General features: G+C 40.0%; 2 protein-coding genes across 2 annotated transcripts in view; both read left to right on the forward strand.

The window, feature by feature from the left end:
- Positions 1-7,133, forward strand: part of MTCL3 (MTCL family member 3) — a 52,941-nt gene extending 45,808 nt beyond the window's left edge. Inside the window, exon 7 of the mRNA XM_081094212.1 lies at positions 6,879-7,133. The gene's annotated coding sequence lies outside the window, so the exon portion shown is untranslated. The remainder of the gene's footprint in view (positions 1-6,878) is intronic.
- On the forward strand, positions 428-20,175 carry KIAA0408. The gene is made up of 6 exons (XM_081094213.1): positions 428-1,420; positions 6,879-7,133; positions 10,548-10,910; positions 10,997-11,076; positions 13,336-14,671; positions 19,585-20,175. The coding sequence occupies exons 2-6, from the start codon at positions 6,999-7,001 to the stop codon at positions 19,756-19,758; spliced, it is 2,088 nt and encodes a 695-aa protein (XP_080950339.1). The 5' UTR covers positions 428-1,420; positions 6,879-6,998; the 3' UTR covers positions 19,759-20,175.
- The last annotated feature ends 1,265 nt before the right edge of the window (positions 20,176-21,440 follow it).

Below are 21,440 nucleotides of genomic sequence, written 5' to 3' on the forward strand. Positions count from 1 at the left end.
TGGTTCCAAGCCGCTCTCTTTCTCATAAGCATGTTTCTATGAATTTAGGCAAGACTCCTTACCTCTCCGAGCTGTGGAGAGGTAGATAAGAAAGATAAATTCAAAGTACTTAGCACAGAGCCTTGCCAACAGCAGTCTCTCCATGGTAGTCACTATGAGAACTATTATTGCTGTTAATGCTTTTGAGATTATGATACCAGGCTTTCAAAACACAGAGCATGATTTCATTCCATTGTCCTCCATATGCTAAAGACCTACTATGAGCAGGTTGCTATTATTAAACTTTTTTAGTTCTCCAGGAAATATTTACCTGGAAGCAGGCAAAAATCATGAGAAAGTGAAGAACCACACAGACTCGAGGATAAGGCCTTATTACTGAAACCGTTATCGAGCTTATAAATTGGACACCAGATTGATCTAGACACTTTCCTTAAGTCAGTTAAACCAAATATGAGCAGATGAGTGGACATAGAGTTCTCACACAACCTGGGAATGTTGCTGGGGAAGCAAGGTTTCCTAACATTTCCAGGGCTGATCCGTTTGATCATGGTTTAGGGAGCCTCGCCATAGCCCTGAATTGCAGCACACGGCAGTTGAAAACAGCACGTGGGTATCTCATTGGCTCTTTTCCTCCAGTAATAAGTATCATCTTTTCCCAGGGGCTCTGATTTCCTCTAGCAGAAAGCCAGCACTATCGCTGTAGACACAGGCAGCACGCTCTCATAGAGTCACAAGGAGCTGGGGCGTGGGTCTTTAAACGTGTCCCGTTTCTACTTTATTTAAAGATATAAATGTGATGCATTTTTAAAAATCTCTTGAGATCGTGTGTGTGTCTCCTTGCTACACATGTTCTGCCACATCCACATTCTGATGCTAGCCGAAAAGGGGGAAGAGAGAGGCATGCAAGGAGATCATTCTTGCTTATTAAAAAAAGAGTTGAATCTTCCAAATAAAAGGAATCTAAAATTGGCCATTGTCATCGTGTGAAATTACCACCAGCTCTTTTGGCAAGTTTGAAAATACTGAGCTCCATCATAAAAGCTAAAAATGTCCTGGACCTGGAGTTGTTTACCCAGAGAAGGAGCGGCTCTAAAGTTACAGAGCTCTGGTTGGAAGAGGTGGCCCAGAGGCCAGCCCCTCTACCACCCCCCTCCCCCCCAGTCACTGACGTCACAGGAGTCCAGGCTGCTGCTGTGAGACTGAGCGGAGCAGCTTTTTGATTTGTGAAAGTGCTGAAGGTTTCAGAGGGACTTGTCAGTACCGCTCTGTTGAATGGTTGGACTTACTTTGCCTTTCCATTTCTTGCAAAGAAGCAAGCTTCACCAAGCGGAGACTTTCCTCTCTAAACAACTAGCTATCCTTCCACTGCCAGAGTGGCCAGTGTCCGAACATCCATAGGATTTCTCCCCAGAGCAAGAAGGTATGTGTCTTTCTGGCAGTTTGAAAGCCAGTGACTAATTCTGGCAAAATGTAAAGGGTCTGTGTGAAGCTATGTTGACACGTTAGAAACTGTGGATACTGTGTACGCGGAGGCTGATTTCCACATCTGCCTGTTTCAGTGTCTGTGTCTGGCCGTAGAGACAGTGGGGCGGGGTTCATAACGGATTTTACTGACTCCCGGGTAACGGCGGCTTCAGCTGCTGTGAGCGGATTTCCCAACTCTGGACTGATAGTGCCATCCGCTCTCAGACACTGTTTTTCAAACACTGCCTCAGTCCTTCAAATAGCACCTTGCCTACCACGGAGTTCACTGACTTTATTTACTTTATTTACATGCTATTTTCAATAGGGTGAAGTTTTGTTTTGTTTTTTACCATTTGCCAAGTACAGCTCACAAATTGCAGTGAAACATAATAAATAAATGTAGTTTCATCCAAGATGATGGTTTGCTCACTGCATGATAAGTGCTTCTGTAATTTGAGTTGAAGAATGTGCCATTCATAAGGGGTTAATCTGTGGTTAGGTAGGAACCTTACCACCACATGTTCTGTTTAAGCGGGTTAATTTTAGATATTTGTGTACCCAACGAAGCCAACAGTTTCTTTCAAAGCTTTATTTTATGAGAGATGTAAAATTACTACACCTATATCTTGGATGTTTTGTAGTTTGAGTATATAACTGGAGAGAAAACAAGGAAGGAGAAAAGATCATAAAATGAGAAGGCAAAATTGATTACTTCAGAATTGCATGTGGTAGTATCTCTTTGACCTTATTGGAACACAAGGAACATGTTGAAACAGCAAGAAAAATTATTCCCCTTTGCCCTGTAACACAATCAAATCGTGGCTGTCTTTGGAATGATGCATTTGCCAGTGAACAATCGGGGAGGAACAAGGTCTGTTAGCTGAAATGATGCAAGCGATTTATAATGGCCTGGAGACATAGGGCTAGAGAATCTTCAAGGTAAGTGGTGCATTACTCTGATGGGTATTGATGAGGGAATTTCTCATCCCTCAAAGCTAAGAGGAAACTGAGCAACTCCCCGTGCAAATGATTGTAGGAACTGCGAGATTGACGGTACCTACTGTGTGTGGTATTCCTATTGGAATTTCTAAGCTCCTACAAGGAAAACATCTTCCACGATATGAAAAGTAACATGTTTAGAAAGAGGAACTAGGAGAGCAAGGAACAAATACTCCGAACGAAAATCTCAGGAGAGAGGAGCATTGGAGTCAAGTTCTCTAACACTGTTTCATTTGCCTGGCTAACGTCCAGTTTCCACTGGGGAAGCTGAAATGGTGGTGATGACCAGGAGGAGCAGGGATGGAGCTGCCCTCAGACAAAGAAGTGGTACCATGGCCAGTTGAGGCTAATTTAGGAAATGAAAATGATTTATCATGAGATTCCTGTGTTAGTCTTAGCACAGGGCCGGAAGGTTAACGGAACTATTTCCCTCCCATCACCCGACTTATGCAACCCACGCACAGCTCTGCAACTCTGGCTTGCAGCCTTGGGGAGGGGGTGCAGCTTGAACGGATTATGTAATGCTGTCTTAGAGTGGTTGGGGGAAGAGCCTGTGCATGACTAAGTAGTGCAGCTCACTCTACTCTTGTACATTTGCCCTTATACATTTTTATTCTGAATGAAATTCTGGGAGGAATGAAATGAAATAAGGAGGGGTACACATAGCAGAAATCCTTCCTTCTCTCCCACATAGATGCCAATATCCGTGGGCGAAAAAGAGTGACAATAAGGGACAAAGAGAACTTTTGTATTGGCCTCAGTTGAACACTGAAATTGAGTGTTTGAATCTGGTGAACCACTCTATCCCATAACTTCTCATTATAGAACATTATGTTCCTACAAAGTTGCCTCATTAGTTGGATTTTTATAAAATATATATTTAAGGAGAATAATAACAAAAGCAGCTTTATAGAAGATTTGTTTATTCAAATATTTACTAATAATTTTTTTTCTAAACTTTTAACCTTCCATGAATCCTTGAAATACTAGAAAACTACTGAGTTCACAGGAAAATTATTGAAAATATGAGAGTTCACACATTAGACTTGCTTCTATCAATTATCTAATTAAATAAAGATCAAAACCATCAATTTTATTTTAGGGGAAAAAAGCAGAGAGAGGGATAGATGAAGGGAAGAAAAGAGCAAGGGAGGGAAGACAAGAAAAAGACAGAGGGAGAAAGGGATAGAAAGAAGAAACCAAGAAACAGGCATTTATCAAACACCTGCTATGATCCTAACGCTTTTTTTTTCTCTCTCTTGCTCACTTGATCCTCAAAACTCTATGCCCCACACTTTATTTTTAGAGCTGCTAGCACTCTGTTCGACCATATTACATTTGACATTTATAAGACAGATGCTAAGAGGGCAAGAGAAATCCTTCCCCCAGAATTGGCGCACATACTGCTCTATAGGAGTTTTCTTTCTAAGGCTTGTTTTTGCTCCATAACCATTACATTTCCTGGCGCTAAGAATTGTTCTGGCTCTGGGAAGCTTTGTAGACTGGCCCTTCTCCATAGTAAGTGATGAGTTTGGCTCTCTGAGATGGAGTGCAGAATTATGTCTGCTTTGGAAACATGCATCTGGGTTCATGTGTCGGCCTCCTACCAGGAGCAACCTGATGTAGCGTTTGCCTGGATGATCTTCAGTTGGGTGAAAAAGAAAAGGGTGTGTCACCTTTTAACCCTGGTCTGCAAGTGGTTCAAGGAGAGTTGGGACTAGAAAGAAAAATCGAAGCCACTCGCCATCTAATTGTAGGAGCAACTTTATGGTGACTTCTGAACAATCCCAGTGTTGAAAGATCACCAGGATGAAACACAGACTCTCATAACACATCTTTCCCAGGTGGTTTGAAATTAGTTTGCCCCCTTCCTATGATTTGGGTTAAATGTGCCACGCTCTCTTCATGTCTTAAGCCACTCCACACTCCCTAAGAACTCCCAATGTTAAATACCTGCTAGTAAGCAAGATAGTTTAAGCTCACAGTTGATTACATACAGCTTTCAGGCGGTCTGCTAGTCTCTGAAAATAATCACTGTCTGCATATCCTGTGCATAGCTTAAATGAACCTAAAAGATTACCACGTGATCAAAACCAGTGACAGATTCACTAAAACAGAAACCAAAATTCTGTATATTCTTTACTGTCTTCGTTTTATTAGGTCTTCATTGCTGTATTTGGTTGGGATCAACTTATATTTGCTATGGCAGGTACTTATGGTCATTGGCTTATAGGTGTAGAGCAGGGGTGGGCAAACTTTTTGACTCGAGGGCCACAATGGGTTCTTAAACTGGACCGGAGGGCCGGAACAAAAGCATGGATGGAGTGTTTGTGTGAACTAATATAAATTCAAAGTAAACATCATTACATAAAAGGGTACGGTCTTTTTTTTTTTTTTTTTTTTTTTTAGTTTTATTCATTTCAAACAGGCCGGAACCGGCCCGCGGGCCGTAGTTTGCCCAAGGCTGGTGTAGAGGGCGGAGAAAGGAAGGAAGGATGCCAGAGGGTGGAAAATGAGGTTAGAAGAAAAGCATGGCTAATTGGATAAATCTTTAATAGTTAAATATGAAGTTACTTCTTTTTCTTCAGTGCATTAGTCATAGTAATGTGCCACAGAAATAGGTAAAAATGATGCAAGTATCTATAGCAAATTGTTTGAGAAAAAAGTAATAATACATATCCCAATATTATTAGGGTGTTTTTGAAGGTGGAGTGCTGTGTGTAGCACTAACATTTTTATCCTTATTAGTCTATTATAGTTCATTGCTAGATAGTAACTGAGACAGTACATGCTTGGAACAGTTTACCACTCAGATATGCGTGTTCAGAACAGTTTGACAAAGATTTAAATTAGGCTTCAATGTTTATCTTATATTTGCGCTATGACATGCAGCTGTCTTCTGTTAAATGAAATGCGCATGCTGCATGGGTATGTTGGCTTCAGCCCACAATTCCAGCACCCAGGCAGCTATGAACTCTTGGGAACATTGTTTATCATTAGCATAAAGTGCCACCTGCTAAGGTGAGACCTATTGGTCATGGCCTAGAAACCTGAAGAGTTAGGTTTCTTATAGGCACGATTTTCTTAGACTGAGATTCAAACATTTTAAACATACTTCTCTACCCATTAACCATGTACTATATGACTTCATTAATAAAAAAAATTTTTCAGTGAAAGCCAGAGCAAGATTTTTAAAGCAAAAAATAAGGAAAAATTTCTAAATTTCTCAAACTACTATGCATTTCCTATGTCATTTAATCTCTAGAACAACCCTGTGATTAGCCCCATTTTAATGTAAATAAACTAAATCTCAGAAATTTTAGATGACTTGTAACAGAGCTATTAATCTGGTATTTTTAAAATATATTTTTATTGATTTAAGAGAGGGAGAGAGAGAGAAAGAAACATCAATGATGAGAGAGAATCATTGATCGGCTGCCTCTTGCATGCCCCACACTGGGGATCGAGCAGCAAAATCTGGGTATGTGCCCTGACAGGAATCCAATCTTGACCTCCTGGTTCATAGGTCAGTGCTTAACCACTGAGCGTTGCTGGCTGGGCCTAATCTGATATTTAAATTACATGTTTAAACCCTAAATACACATGCCCTAAATGCTAGAAATCTAATTATTTTAGGTACTGTTTAATGTGATCAAGGGTTTCCCTGCAAGCTGCACAAAATGTTTTCTTTAACTCTCTCTATTTAGTATCCAGAAAAGGTTCTGATTTGTAATCTACTAGAAGGAAAAGAGAGCATGGATACATTTTACCATTTGGCTCTCAGAATAGTTTTGCTGCTTTTACATTTTTCTTGAAGTAAAATAATGAACATATTTTCTGTGTGATTTAGTTTGGTTTCTTGCTAATATACCAGTCCTAGATTGACTTACCAACTTTGGGGTCTTATTAATGCAGTAATCACATTTGGGATGGGCTTGAACTCTGAATATACAATCGAGACTCTAGGTCAGCACTGCCTCAGGACTTCAAGTCACAGAAATATATAATCTGGTTGTATAATCCAAACAGAAGGAGTAATTCCATTGCAGCAGCATCTACCACGGTTGTGTAGATGTGCCCATGCAATTGAATTTTAGGCTTCCACTCTTAGATAGCCATGAAAAATTCTATGTTTGGGTTAGGCAGTTAGTTAAAGGAACCCTTATATCTCACATATAATACATTTAACAATCTTGTCCACTATAATTTTGCTGTCTAGTCTCAGGAAAGGGTAGAAAAAACTTTAGACAATACTTATTTTTTTGACTGTGTTTGTTTCTTCTTAAGTAGATTGCCATCTCTTTTCTTCTAAGTCCAATTTTCCTATAATGTATGTCCATGGCTCTTGACAATGTGATAAAATGTTGCCAGAAAGCAGATGGGTTTGAAACTCTCTCTTCTTGTGTTTATATTAGGCTTTATTTTAAAGGCAAGTGAGACTGCTTCAAATAAAACAACTCTAAGCTTCCAAGAAACAGTGAAGAGAAGGCAGAGACGAGCAGAAACACCGCTTCAGTCACACTCACGTGGTGGCCATGGACCTGCACAAGCAGTGGGAGAACACAGGGACTGCCTGGCACAAGGAAAAGATGGAGTTACTGGACCAGTTTGACAATGAAAGGAAGGAATGGGAAACCCAATGGAAGATCATGCAGAAGAAGATAGAAGAGGTACAAGTTGATTTGTTTTGAATACATTTGAAACTTGAAACTCAGAATGAAAATGCTGTTGAAGGTGTTGTTGTTTTTTTAAATATTACCAACTATTTTTATTTTCTGAATCCCACGTAAGAGATGCTTGTCTCAGTGACATTTACTACACCAAAAATAGTGTAACCTTACCCAATGGTATCAGACGTTCTAGGCTTATTTTATAGCCTGACATGAAAATTAAGAACTTGAACTGTCACTCTAAAGCAGCCGTTCTCAACCGGTGGGTCGCCCCTTTGGGGGTTGAACGACCCTTTCACAGGGGTCGCCTAAGACCATTGGAAAACACATATATAATTACATATTGTTTTTGTGATTAATCACTGTGCTTTAATTATGTCCAATTTGTAACAATGAAAATACATCCTGCATATCAGATATTTACATTACGATTCATAACAGTAGCAAAATTACAGTTATGAAGTAGCAACGAAAATAATTTTATGGTTGGGGGTCACCACAACATGAGGAACTGTATTATAGGGTCGCGGCATTAGGAAGGCTGAGAACCACTGCTCTAAAGTGTATCCTTTTATTATTTTCTGACTAGAGTGTCTTGGTATCAAAAGTAAGGTATGTATTTTTCATGATTTTCAAATACTGAGTTCAGGAGGAAAATGTAAGAAAGACATAATTGGTAAAACAAATCAGCCAAATTACAATTGAGCATTAAAATGCAGATCTTCCCTGTGATGATTTATGAATAATGTCTATTAAAGGAAATTACATATTAGAAATTCAGAAAGGGTGCCATATCTCAAACAGAAAATGGCAATGGACATGATACTTATTCTGGTAGGGTATGCCCCATTTACCATGGCAATGAAAAATGACATCCTGTGAATCTGATAGTCATTTATTCCCCTGTTAACCTTCCCTCAACATGTTGAGCCCAGAATATTCCCTTTAAGCATTTACATTGATGGGTACTTAAGCTTGTTACAACCAAAAAGTATTCATTCTTATCTTGCTTTCTCCTGGTAACATAGATGGTCTTGACTTACATGATTTAGTGCACATTGCCAAAGCAATTATTTTCATAGATTCCTTGGCCTTTATTCAGAGACAATAAAAGCTGGTGCATTATGTGTTTGTAGTGAAAATATTTTTATATTAACAGCCATGTAATTGGTTGTGAATAAAATACAAATTGGCATGCTACAAGAAAGTATTTTTAAAAGTGTAGCTATTAAACTATTCCTCGAAGGTAGATGTGAGAAGGCAGGCATGTAATGTATAATTAGAGACTGTTTAACCAATCAAAGCATAATATGCTAATGATATGCTAAGGCAGCTCAACTGCACAATATGGCATGCACTGACCACCAGGGGGCAGACACTCCAACTGGTATGTTAGCTTGCTGCTGGGGTCCGGCCAATCGAGAGTGAGTGAGACAGGTCAGACATGCCCTCGAGCCCCCCCGCGGTCCCTCCCAGGCCCTGATTGTGTACCAGTGGGGTCCCTTGGACTGGCCTGTGCCCTCTCACAATCTGGGACTCCTCGGGGGATGTCAGAGAGCTGGTTTTGGCCTGACGGCAGAACAACCGGTCACTATGATGCACACTGACCACCAGGGGGCAGAGGCTCAATGCAGGAGCTGCCCCCTGGTGGTCAGTGGGAGCGCCACTCAGACAGAAAGTGGGCTCACAGCTGGTGAGCTCAGTGGCTCTGGTGGGAGCTTCTCCTACCTCTGCGGCAGTGCTAAGGATGTCCAAACTGCTGGCTTAGGCCCTTAAGCCATCAGTCAGACATTCCCTGAGGACTCTTAGACTGCGAGAGGGCACAAGCCGGGCTGAGGGACCACCTTCCCCTCCCCCCACCCCGAGTGCATGAATTTCGTGCACTGGGCCTCTAGTAGATTTATAAATATCTAGGGAAATAAATGCACTGTATAACCTTCAGGCGTCAACTATATATAGTGCTCTCTCATCTGAGATTCAGGTAAATATTGAGCAGCAATAAATCTGTTATTCCTTAAATAATAGATGTAGTGCAAATATAGGTTGTGGCTATAAAATGTAGTCATTGGTTTTAATGGTTATTTGATCGCCTCCTTTGAAATTTGACAAGCTTTCCCAGAACTCAAGCCAGAAGAGAAAGCCACTTATTTCCTTTATTCAGAGGTGAGCTGAATGAGTGCCTGCAGGTTAAACTAAGTTCTCAACAGGAAACAATATGGGAGCCCAGTCCGGGTGGCTTGGTTATTTGAAGCATTGTCCTGTATACCAAAAAGATGGTGGGTTCGATTCCCAGTCAGGTCACATACCTAGGTTGAGGGTTTGATTCCTAGTCAGGATGCATACGGAAGGCAACTGATCTGTTTCTCTCTCACACTGATGATTTTCCTTCTTCTTCTCTCTCTCTCTCCCTTTCTCTCTAAAAATCAATGAAAACATCCTCAAGTGAGAATTTTTAAAAAAAGAAATAATTTGGGTCCACTTAACAGATTAATAGACGATCAAAACCTTAGAGTTCTTTTATATCACATAAGACAGGTTCACATTTGTTTTAATCAAGATTAAAAACTTTTTTTTAAAGTTTATAACCTGGCATTTTAAAAAAAAACCTCAATATTAACTAGCCCTCACCAATATAGCTTCCAGTGGAAACATCCTTTGATTGTAAAATGTCTACTTAGGGGATAGAATAAACTGACTCTATGTGATTGTCAACTTATTTACACAGTTAAAGGTCAGTATACAAGGGGGATCATGTATTTAAAAACATGACTTTAACGTTAGTTAAACTCTTGCTTCTCTCTGAAAGCAATGAGAGAGCATGACCAGTAAATGATTCGGGTCATTCCACTATTATGACAATGCTTCTGTAGTATAGTATCTATATGTAGATACAGTTTGATTTAATTTTGACTGAGTTGCTTTCTAATCAGAAAAACAGAAACTATCATCTGTGGATTGGCCCATGAAAAGTAGTCTTTATGGTTTATCAAAGTTTTCCAGCTAATTCAGATTTTATTTTTGTTTCATTTTTGTTTTTATATATTTTTGTTTTATTGATTTCAGAGATGAAGGGAGAGGGAGAGAGAGAGATAGAAACATCAATGATGAGAGAAAATCATTGATTGGCTGCCTCCTGCACGCCCCCTAATGGGGATTGAGCCTGCAACCCCAGTATGTGGCCTGATGGGGAATCAAATCAGTGACCTCTTGGTTCATAGGTCGATGCTCAACCACTGAGCAACACCAGCCAGGCTAATTAAGATTTTAGAAGCACTATTCGGAGGCATAAGCATTAATACCATGGGTGGTATATAGTCATATAGCAAAGAGAACTCAAAATAGTGTGCTTAGCTTAAAAAATATGACAAAGTAAATTAAGGAGGGAAAAAAGTCTTGCCTTTGTTTGCCTTATAGCTTTGCCATGAAGTAAAGCTTCGGAGGAAAATCAACATGAGTGAACGTGCCAAGGTCATTGATCTTGATCGTGAGAAAGCCATGCAAGATAAAGTGGTGGAATCTTCTCCAAATTACCCCAATTCAGGACCATGCAAATTTACAGGGATGAATCACAGGGCCGGTCTGGAAAAAGACAATAAAACGGAGCAGAGCTTACTCAGTGAAAAAAATCAAGTGTGTAAGGAACAAAAAGCAACCAAAAAATTAAAGGTAGGGTTTATGGATCCACTGGCCACAGACAGGCAAAAGGAATGTGAGGCCTGGTCTGACCTGAGGACTTCTGAGGAAGCGAGCAAGAGCTGTTCTGGCGCCCTCAACACAGTAAGTAACATGACTGGCCTAGAACTCTTTCTAAAGAATTATTTACATTTCAAAGTGCTAACACGCTATTGCTTATATACATAAAGGCTCTTGAAGAACTTGCCAAAGTCAGTGAAGAATTATGCAGCTTCCAAGAGGAAATCCGAAAGCGGTCTAACCATAGAAGGTAGGCTGGGACATCGATGATTATTTTATGTTGGGAAATCAAGATAAATACTGCTTCCCATCAGTGAATTCTGTACACTTTGTTAGTGATAATTAGCAATGAGTTATTAAAATCTGTTGTCTTAGATAAGTGATAACATCTTTAATTGAATATTTCCCTGTTTGGTAATTCTTAAAACAGGTCTTCTAATTCTCTTTGTAATTTGACTATTAGGAATACTTTACTCTTTTGGTGTTCAGTTAAAGGATGCCATCCATCATAAAGTACCAAGTATCTTCTAAAGAAGTTATTTTTTTTCCTCATTTTGAATATTTAGCCAATGGAAGAGTATACAACTGGGCTAGTCCAGTTAAATACATCTTAAACTATGTCAGATTTAACAACATTGTGTCTTAATTACATAATGATGTTGCACTAAAATGTTTTATACCTAAGGGTCATTTATTTCTCTATATCTATATATATAAAAGCCTAAGCGACAGTTATGACCGAACGACTGGTTGACCAGTCGCTGTGATGCACACTGACCACCAGGGGGCAGACACTCAATGCAGGAGCTGCCCCCTGGTGGTGAGTGCACTCCCACAGCCAACCTCCCGCAGCCCCTTACCCCAGCCGGCTGGCCCCCAGATAGGCCTTGATCATCACCTAGGCTAAGGGTCCCCACTGTGCACAAATTTGTGAACCAGGCCTCAAGTTTATTATGTGTTTAATGGAAGCATACATAATTTTCAGAACATACTAAAAATATGTACACACATTTTACAGTGCTATAAAAATAGTGTTTCAATTCAGAAATACCTCTATAATTGTAAAAGCAAGTTTTAGCCAAATTAAAACATAAATTGGAATTTTATACAAGTTAGGTAAAGATGGGTTGTCCTAGGATCAACATTTATCTCCAGGTGAGGCAGGATAATTCTCTTAGAAAGCTATAGCAATGAGCCCTAGCCAGTTTGGCTCAGTGGATAGAGTGTTGGGCCGTGGACTGAAGTGAAGGGTCCCAGGTTCGATGCTGGTCAAAAACACATACCTTGGTTGCAGGCTTGATCCCCGGCCCTGGTCAGATCTGTATAGGAGGCAACCAGTTCACATTGATGTTTCTCTCTATTTCTCCCCCTCCATTCCACTCTCTCTACAAATCAATGGAAAAATATCCTCAGGTGAGGATTAACAACAACAACAACAAAGCTATAGCAATGTGCGTACCCTTATTTCTCTTGAGCTCTTAGGAAGCTCAGAGAGAATTTTTGTACTGACTTACAATATATTTTCTTCAACCTTGTTTTATCCGTAATTTTGCTCTCTACTTGCCCATTTAGCTTTTGTCTACTACTCTCTGTAAATTAGTATTTATCTGTACTTTATTGTGAGCCAGCAGACAATATTTTATAAGTTGAAGAGTTATAAATATGATTTATATTTTGTCAATATGATTAACTTTAATTTGTGAATCCCCATGTTGCTATATGTAAGCTTTTATTTTGATGAACTCTGAAAAGACTTACTTGCCAGTTTTCTTTTACAAATTAGTATAAAATTCTCCTTGTTACTTCATGGCATGTAGGGAAAATTTCAAAATCCTTAACATGTAATTCAAAAACATTACAATTACCTAATGTTTCTCACTTATTTTCCACCATTCTCCCCACTCAGCTTTATAATCCATCCACACCAACGTACTCACTGTTTTTTGAGTAGCCACACTGCTTTTACTGCAGCTCACTTTGCTGATCTGCCCTTTACTCACCCCCAAAATTCTTACTTTTCTTTCAGGCCAAAATGCCACCTTCCATTTGGTGTTACCCAGGTCTTGCTATGCTTTTATTCAGATTTCTGTCACACTACTTAGAATATTACTTCAAATTCAAGGGCTCAGGTGACATAATGCATAGGAATTCAGCAGGCAGAGCAGAGGTAAGGAAATACCTAGAGAAAACTTGTAGAAATGGGAATACTCAAGAGTCTGAGTATAGGTGAAGTTTTAGGAAATAGAAAAAAAATGAGAGACAAGGTCGCAAGGATAGTTTGGGTCAGAGTAAGCAGAGCCTTGAGTGCAGCACTGAGAGGTAGGCTTTGTCCTACAGTAAAAAAGACTTAGAGGCTTTGACTAGACGATTTATGTAAAAAATGATGCTTCAGGAAGTTGTGACTCCTTTTCTTATAGCAGAAATCCATTACTTAAGCCATATTTGTTTTTGTTTTGAGCTTATCCTAAATAAAGTTTTCACTATTATATCATACTTTATCATTGTTTAGGATGAAGTCAGATTCTTCTCTCCAGGAAATGCCACATATAATGAACAAGTCCCCTGGAGACCATGGGATCAACAATGGCCAGTGTGTTCTTCCGATCAGTTTAGAAAAAGAAAAACAGAAAAATAGCAAGAATCTGAGTTATACTGACGTGCTCCAAAGCAATTTTATGAAAACATGTGGAATTGATACAATTGATCCAATACAAAGAAATGAAACTCCACCAGTTCCTCCTCCAAGAAGTACATCTCGAAGTGTTCCCAGTGTGTATCCTGAACAAGCCCATGAAAGTTTGAAGGAAAGTTTAGGCCACAATAGCCAGGTGGTCCAAGAGGGTCAAGGTGAAAGGAACTGCAGTCCTCATGTCCCCCTGAGGCATGACGAGATGCCTACACTGTGTCTAAATGAAGGGAAGACTTTGAAAGATGGTATCGTCTTTTCTTCTTTGGCATCTGAAGCCAAAATGGATAACCAGCCTCCGTGTAGTGAAGATGTTGGATGTGGCATGTGGTCTTACGACACAGTGATAGGCACAAAAAATAGCCCTTCTACCTTGTGGTTTCAGAAAACCTGTTCTACTCCCAATAAGTCAAAATATGAAAAGATGACCCCAGATCATCCTGCTAAATTTCACTCTGACCTTCACGGAAGCAATGACTATAGTTCCTTGGTGACACAGAGCAGTGGCCCGCTTAGAAGTGTCAGTTGTGGCTTTGAAAAGAGTACTAGGAATGAAATGCTGGCAGCAAAGACTGATGAATTTAATAGAACCGTGTTCAGAACAGATAGAAATTTTCGTGCAGTACAGCAAAACCAAAGCTACTCAGAATCGTCTCAAGATCTTAAGCCCTGTGATACCTTAATTACTCGTATAGGCAACATACCAGAAAATGACAATGTGCCTGGTATTCTGAAAACCAGTGCCCACGTGCCCGTGCCTAGAGAAAATGTGCCTGATAATCCCACCAAAAAATCCACAACAGGCCCAGTCAGACAAACACAGGAGCACGTAACTCCCAGTAGTTATCGGAATATGCTCTACGAGCATGACTGGAGACCTAGCAATTTGTCTGGCCGACCAAGATCAGCTGATCCTAGGTCAAATTACGGTGTTGTGGAAAAGCTGCTGAAAACCTATGAGACATCAACAGGGCCTGTATTGCAAAATTCTAAATGCTGCCAGGATAATTGGACCAAATGTAATTCTGATGTCAGTGTTGGGGCCACATTAAGTCAGCATTTAGAAATGCTCCAAATTGAACAAGAGCTTCAAGGAAAAACAGCTTTGTGTAGGGCACAACAAGTGAAGCAAGGAGTGGACTGGAAAACGATAACAGAGGTGAGAAAGCAATGATCATACTTTGGTAGAACTGCATTCGTATTTAGCCATGGCTCAGGGCTCAGTCCCTTGCATTCATATAAATAGAATGCGGGTGTATGTTTTGGCATCTTAACTTTTTGATCCTTCACTTGTTAATAACTATGAACCTTAACTGTAACTCAAATGAACTTTTCAAAATGTAGTTTCAAAACTGGGGTTAGCACATTATAACTTTTTAAAATTCTGAAATGGGCTAACAAATATAATAAACTAGAGGCCTGGTGCATGAAATTCATGCACAGATAGGGTCCCTAGCCTGGCTGGCGATAAGGGCCAATCGGGTTCCCTGCCTCTCTGCCTCCTCCTTCCCTCCCTTCCTCAGCACCCTGCCACCACTGGTCACCCGCCATGATTCGTGCCGCCCCGTGGTGGTCATAGCAAGCGATCGAACTCCTGGTCTCCTGGTCCAACTCCGGCGGGGACCATGCATATTAGCCATTTATATATATATATAGAATAGGCTTAAGAACAGCCAGAAGTGCAAATGTTTGTTTTAAGTTTTTTGAAAAGGTATTCTGAATATGCATTTGTTGATTTATAGAATTTCATTCTTTTAAAGTATATGGGAAATATTTTTAAAATAGCTTGTGCTTTTTAGTTATTAACAATGAATGGTTCAGTCATTCCCAGCATTTGATTCATGTTTTTTCTCATGGGATTAATCTCCTAAATGAGAATATGGGCCAAACATATTTAAAGTAGCATCTTATAAAGTTCTCTTATTTGTGGAGCTAGCAGGCAGTACATTGAAATAAAAAATGACATTATAACTTAAAAAATGTTAAGGTCATTCTTATTTGTATAAATTCTTAGCATGGAAGTTGCCCCCCCCAAAAAAAAAATTATTTGAATAAATGGTATTCTATTTTTGTTCCAGACAGTTTGCAAGAGTATATATAATCTTCATTAGTTATAGGTGAAAAAGATGTGGAAGAAGAGATTGGTATTTACCAAGAAGAGTTATCCAATAGTCCCCTTGTATGCATAATTTACAAAAACTTACAAGGTGACATGTTATTATAATTAGCTAATACTTTAAAAGTTCTTGTTTTACATAATGCAGTATGTAGGCAGCATAGTTCTAAGCTATGCAGGTTACTTCTTTCTTGTGTAAAAAAGTATATTTTAGGTGGCTTTCAAACCCTACAAAAATATCAGTTTTCATTCATTTTATCAGAGACCTTGTACAAGTTTGCACAATGTACAAATGATTATCCTGCTTTTGTATCTTTGTTTTTTGTTACATTAAAAAATTTTTTTTCAATTACAGTTTCCATTCAGTATTACTTTGTATTAGTTTCCAGTGTGCAGCATACTGGTTAGACAGTCATATACTTTTACAAAGTGTTCCCCTTAATATTTCTAGTACCCATCTGGCACCATACATAGCTATTACAATGTTATTGACTTTTTTTCCAATGCTGTATTTTACACCCCCATGACTGTTTTGTAACTATTAATTTGAATTTCTCAATCTCTCCACCTTTTTTCACCCAGTTCCCCAACCCCATCCCCTCCGGCAATCATCAGTCTCTTCTTTGTATCTATGAGTCTGTTTCTGTTTTGTTTGTTCATTTAGTTTATTCTTTAGATTCCACATGTAAGTTAAATAATATGGTATTTTTCTTTAACCAACTGACTTATTTCACTTAGAGTACTCTAGGTTTATCCATACAAATGGTAAGATTTCATTCTTTTTTATGGCTGAATAATATTCCATTGTGTATATGCACCACAACCTTTTTACCTACTTGTCTGTTGGGTTGCTTCTATAGTTTAGCTATTATAAATAACTCTACAATGAACATGGGGTGCACATATGTATCTTTCTTTTAATTTCTTTTTTTAATATATTTTTATTGATTTCAGAGAGGAAGGGAGAAGGAGAGGGAGAGAGAGAGATAGAAACATCAATGATGATAGTGACCAGACAGGCTGAGAAGGCGCTGGGGGACCACAGTGCCCTTGTGCCCTGGCTTTGGCCAGCACACCCTTTTCTCCGTGGTTTTTGCTTCCCCAGCTCTCTCCCTCATCCTGGACACTCAGAATGACTAGTTTTACCTACATACTTAGACATGTCCAACTCCTGTCAAGCACTTTAGTTAGTTGTGGTGTTTGGATGCCAATGTTTTATATTTATATAGAGAGAATTTTCTAATATAGCCTATTATACATATATACAGAGAGAAAGAGAGAGAGAGATACAAGCAGCCATTCTCTCTCTCCCAGACAGCTGTTGTACATGGGGAATGGGATGTGTCCCCATCTGTGCCTCAACCAGCAAAGCCAGAGCTCCAGAGTGTAGGGGGCGGGCAGCCACATGTTCTGAGCACCCCAGAGCCCGGGCTTTTCCAGGGAAAGGCTTTGTGCAATTGGCTACTTTTTTCCTTTCTTTTTTCCATGTACCTCCCTGGCCCCCAAATCTCTGCACCAAAGCTGTTAATAAGCAATGTTGGGAAAGAACTGCATTTGAAAGAAAAAGAAGACGGCACTCGGTCTTGTTTGGGGCCAGCCTGAGTGCCCTCACGTCACTCAACATGACTGCCTGGGCTGGTGTTAATGTCGCCTGCGTTGCCTGCGATGCTGCCTGCTGTTGGCCAAGGATATCTGGCCCAGGACAGGACTCCTTAAAATTAAAAAAGAAAAGAAAGAAAAGAAAAAAATAACATCAATGATGAGAGAGAATCACTGATCAGCTGCCTTCTGCATGCCCCACACCGGGGATCAAGCCTGCAACCCAGGCATGTGCCCTGACCAGGAATTGAATCTTTACCTCCTGGTACATACGTCAACACTCAACCACTGAGCCATGCCTGCCAGGCTGTATCTTTTTTAGGTGAGCCCATAAATACCTGTAAGGACCTGTAGCTTCAGGTGGGAAATGGAAACATCCTGTATATTAAAAGCCCAGCGACCATAACGGCATAATGACCAGAACGACCACTTGACCAGCTGCTATGAGGTGCATTGACCACCTCTTGGTCCCTCCCCCCCAGGCCCACAGGCTCCGATTGCCTGATAGCAAACAGGAAACTGGGGTGGGTGGCGGCGGGGAAGGACTGAGGACTGGCGAGCAGGTGGAACGGCCGACCTCTTGGTCCCTCCCCCCGGCCCACAGGCTCCGATTGCCAGATGGCGAACAGGGAACCACCCAGAACCTGGGTGGGTGGTGGCGGCAGGGCGGGACTGGGGACTGGCAAGCAGGCGGAAAAGAGTCCTAATTGCAGGCTAGGCCTGGGATCCTACCCGCACATGATTTCATGCGCTGGACCTCTAGTCCTATATAATAAAAGCCTAATATGCTATGTGTCCGATCATCCAGTCGGCCGTTCAGCCAATCAAAGCATAATATGCTAATGACATGCTAAGGCCACTCAACTGCTCATTACGACGTGCACTGACCACCAGGGGCAGACAGTAGACCAGTCGCTATGACGTGCACTGACCACCAGGGCAGAGGCTCCAACCCGTAGGTTAGCTTGCTGCTGGGGTCCAGCCGATAGGACTGAGCGAGATGGGCCAGACACACCCTGGAGCCCTCCCGCAGTCCCTCCGCAGCTGGCCAACCTCCCACATCCCTCTCCGGCCCTGATCGTGCACCAGTGGGGTCCCTCGGCCTGGCCTGCGCCCTCTCGCAATCTGGGACACTTGGGGGATGTCGGAGAGCTGGTTTCAGCCGGACAGCAGAACGACTGGTCGCTCTGATGCGCACTAACCGCCAGGGGTCAGATGTTCAATGCAGAAGCTGCCCCCTGGTGGTCAGTGCACTCCCACGGGGGGGGGGGGGGGGCAGTGCTAAGTAGGACTTCCCCCGAGGGCTCCCAGACTGTGAGAGGGCACAGGCCCATAGTGTATACAATAACCAGCCAAATTCTCATTAGCTAACAAGAACTATTACTAAGTATTTACCATTTTTGCATTGATTGGAGGCTTGGGAAGAGTCCTCTACTGTGGATCCTTAGGATCCCTCTTCTTTCCAAAAAAATAAATTCCAATGAAAGAAAAAGAAAATGCAGGTGACTGTCATAGAAATTGAGGCCATCCTCACTGCCGATCCCAGATAAAAGAGCAAAGGCTTTGTTAAAAAGGTCAGTTAACAACCTAAGCTATAAAATGGGTCACACAAGCTTTTTAATTTTCTTTTTAATTGCAAGGGTCTGAGAATGCTTTTCTTCCATTCAAATAAAAAAGCAAAGAAGGAAGAAGTGAAAGAAAGGGAAGGGGAGGAAAGGAAACATACTGTCATCAAATGATGCCCAATAGTGATAGTAACTATTAGCAATTTTGAAATTTTTGAGAACTTGTAACAGTGGCTCTTAGTGGAGAAGGAAGAAGGCACCAGGTAAATCACGTGATGGTTCGTGCACTTTTTGCTTATGGCTTCTAAAAATGTCAGTAACTTGAGAAAAATGAAGTTTCTTCTATAAATTTTCTTGTTTTCAAATAACACTGAAACATTATGAAATTCCGCCAAGAAACATCTGCAGTTCCATTATATCAAAGTTACCTAACATGAACTTCTAAATACTGAACTTTAGATCTAAAAGGAGATCAGTTGTGTTAAAATTTGTCAATGTGAAGAGATGATTAAATGTCATGTTTCTTATTCTAAGTGAATTGCTTTGATTAAAACATTCAAGATCACAAATATTAGATCATCGCCATTAGTTTTTCAATTGTTGTGTGAGGCGACTATTTCCCGGTGTTTATCTATGCCGCCATCTTAGTTTCTCCCCATCGCCATTAGTTTTTGATGCTTTTTCTTGCTTATAAATATGCTAATACATCAATCCCATTGTTGGGATTCATAAAATATCAAGCCCAATGTTAGTGCTGGGATAGTGAGGTGAATGTTTTCTTTGATGTTGTAGGAATCCATGGCCGTGAAATGCTCACATGGAAAAGGATTTTCCCGTCCAGCTAGACCGGCAAATCGCCGTCTCCCATCCAGATGGGCGTCGAGATCTCCATCGGCGCCCCCTGCCTTGAGGAGAACTGCCCAAAGCTGTACTATTTCTCTGCGATCTGAAGCACCGATGGTCTAAGTCTCTGGCCTGAATTGCTAGATTTCAAAAATCCCAATTGCCAAACAGATAATTCTAAGTGTTTACAGGCAATCCTGTCTCTTTGGTATCTTTCAAGATTTCTGGGACAATTTAAATCTTAACTTCTCATCAGTCTTCAGTGTTTTTAATCTATGGAATAATTATCTTCCTACATGTTGATTTCTTAGATCAGAATTTTTTAATGCCATCCTCATTAATTTTCCAATATGATTTAAGTTGAAACAGTGTACTATATTGTATATACCAACTTCCTTGCAAGTGGCAGAAAGCAAGGTTATGTGCATGGCTGTGTGTTTGTAGGTGCATGTGTTGAAGTAGGAAGTATCCTAGTGTGTATTTAGATAAGAGAACTTATGTGTTAGCGTTGACTTTGAAATTATAACATGTATACCTATATATTCTTTGTGTTTATTTAACTTTTTTGAAAATATACAGTACTATTTATATTTTGTATACCTTTTCCTAGGTATCCACTTACAGCATATGAAGTACATATATTAACTGACAATTTCCTTGGCCCAACTACATTGAAAAATAAGAATTATACACATATCTATATTGGTAGATTTCTATGTGCAACTCATAGTTTCTTAACCCATATAAGGATAATACCACTGATCTCCTGTTTTACTCTTTTAAATAAATAAAATTGTCACAGGTTTAACAGATCAGCCTTCTAAAGCAAACATAAAATGTTCACAAAAGCTTTTATATGCCATTTGGTAGTCTATTATGGCTTTAAATATATACTTGCTCCACAGAGCTAGTATCATGAGACTGCCTTATAAACAACATGACTTAAAATGAATTATTTTGTCAAATTCAGTAACAAACATCCTTTAAATAGGATATAAAAAGAAATGAAATTATGTTGAATTCTACCCTTTATTAAAATTGTAGTAAGCTTTAGTTCAGCTACTTTATTTGGAGTCACTCATCTTTAGAGGTAAGTCATTTATTTTTTCCTAAAATTAGTAGGTAAAATATTAATTTGCTTCTTTGTGAACAAGGAAGATAAGGAATGATGTCTTATTGAGGTCTGAACTGTACTGTATTTCTTATAGTGTGCTACATAAAAAAGCCTTAAACTAAACTTTGGCACCCATGGGTAGCATAAGGGGTGGAAACATTTTTTGGCCACAATGTGCATACAGCGGACACATAAAATCTGTATTGGAAACTGACAGATATATGAATGTTGAGGAGCACGGAATCTCTTAGAAGCAATTTTGCTCTCCATTGTGTCTGTATAAAACCAACCATATTATTAGATATTAAGTCTATTTAAGCTTTTCTTTGACTACCAAAAAGGTCAAGAAATTCTTATGACAAAAGTATCCAAAGAGCCTTCTCCTTATGATATATTCTAGCAATTTAGAGAAATTCACTTCATAATACACCAAGTAAATAATTTCCAAATCCCAGACTGCCTTAACAGGCTCAAGACTGTTGCATGGTGTTGGACAGATTTATACTTTCCAATAAGGGAGTTTCTAGGAGTTGAGCGGAGTTAAACTTCTAGAATGTGAGGTTGGAGCAGATGGTATCGATCCACTCTTTTCATTCTTGTTTCTTTCAGGAATATCCTTTTCCCTAGGAGGGCTATCAGAGAAAAATAACCTAGACACAGGTGATGTCATTCATATAATACGTATTTCACA

This window comes from Myotis nattereri (assembly GCF_964212035.1).
Source record: "Myotis nattereri genome assembly, chromosome: 6".
Classification (NCBI taxonomy): Eukaryota; Metazoa; Chordata; class Mammalia; order Chiroptera; family Vespertilionidae; genus Myotis; species Myotis nattereri.

Coding starts and splice junctions, on each gene's coding strand:
- KIAA0408 (XM_081094213.1), top strand. CDS start 6,999: ATGGACCTGCACAAGCAGTGGGAGAACACAGGGACTGCCTGGCACAAG. Junction 7,134..10,547: donor TGCAGAAGAAGATAGAAGAG/GTACAAGTTGAT, acceptor TTTGCCTTATAG/CTTTGCCATGAAGTAAAGCT. Junction 11,077..13,335: donor AAGCGGTCTAACCATAGAAG/GTAGGCTGGGAC, acceptor ATCATTGTTTAG/GATGAAGTCAGATTCTTCTC.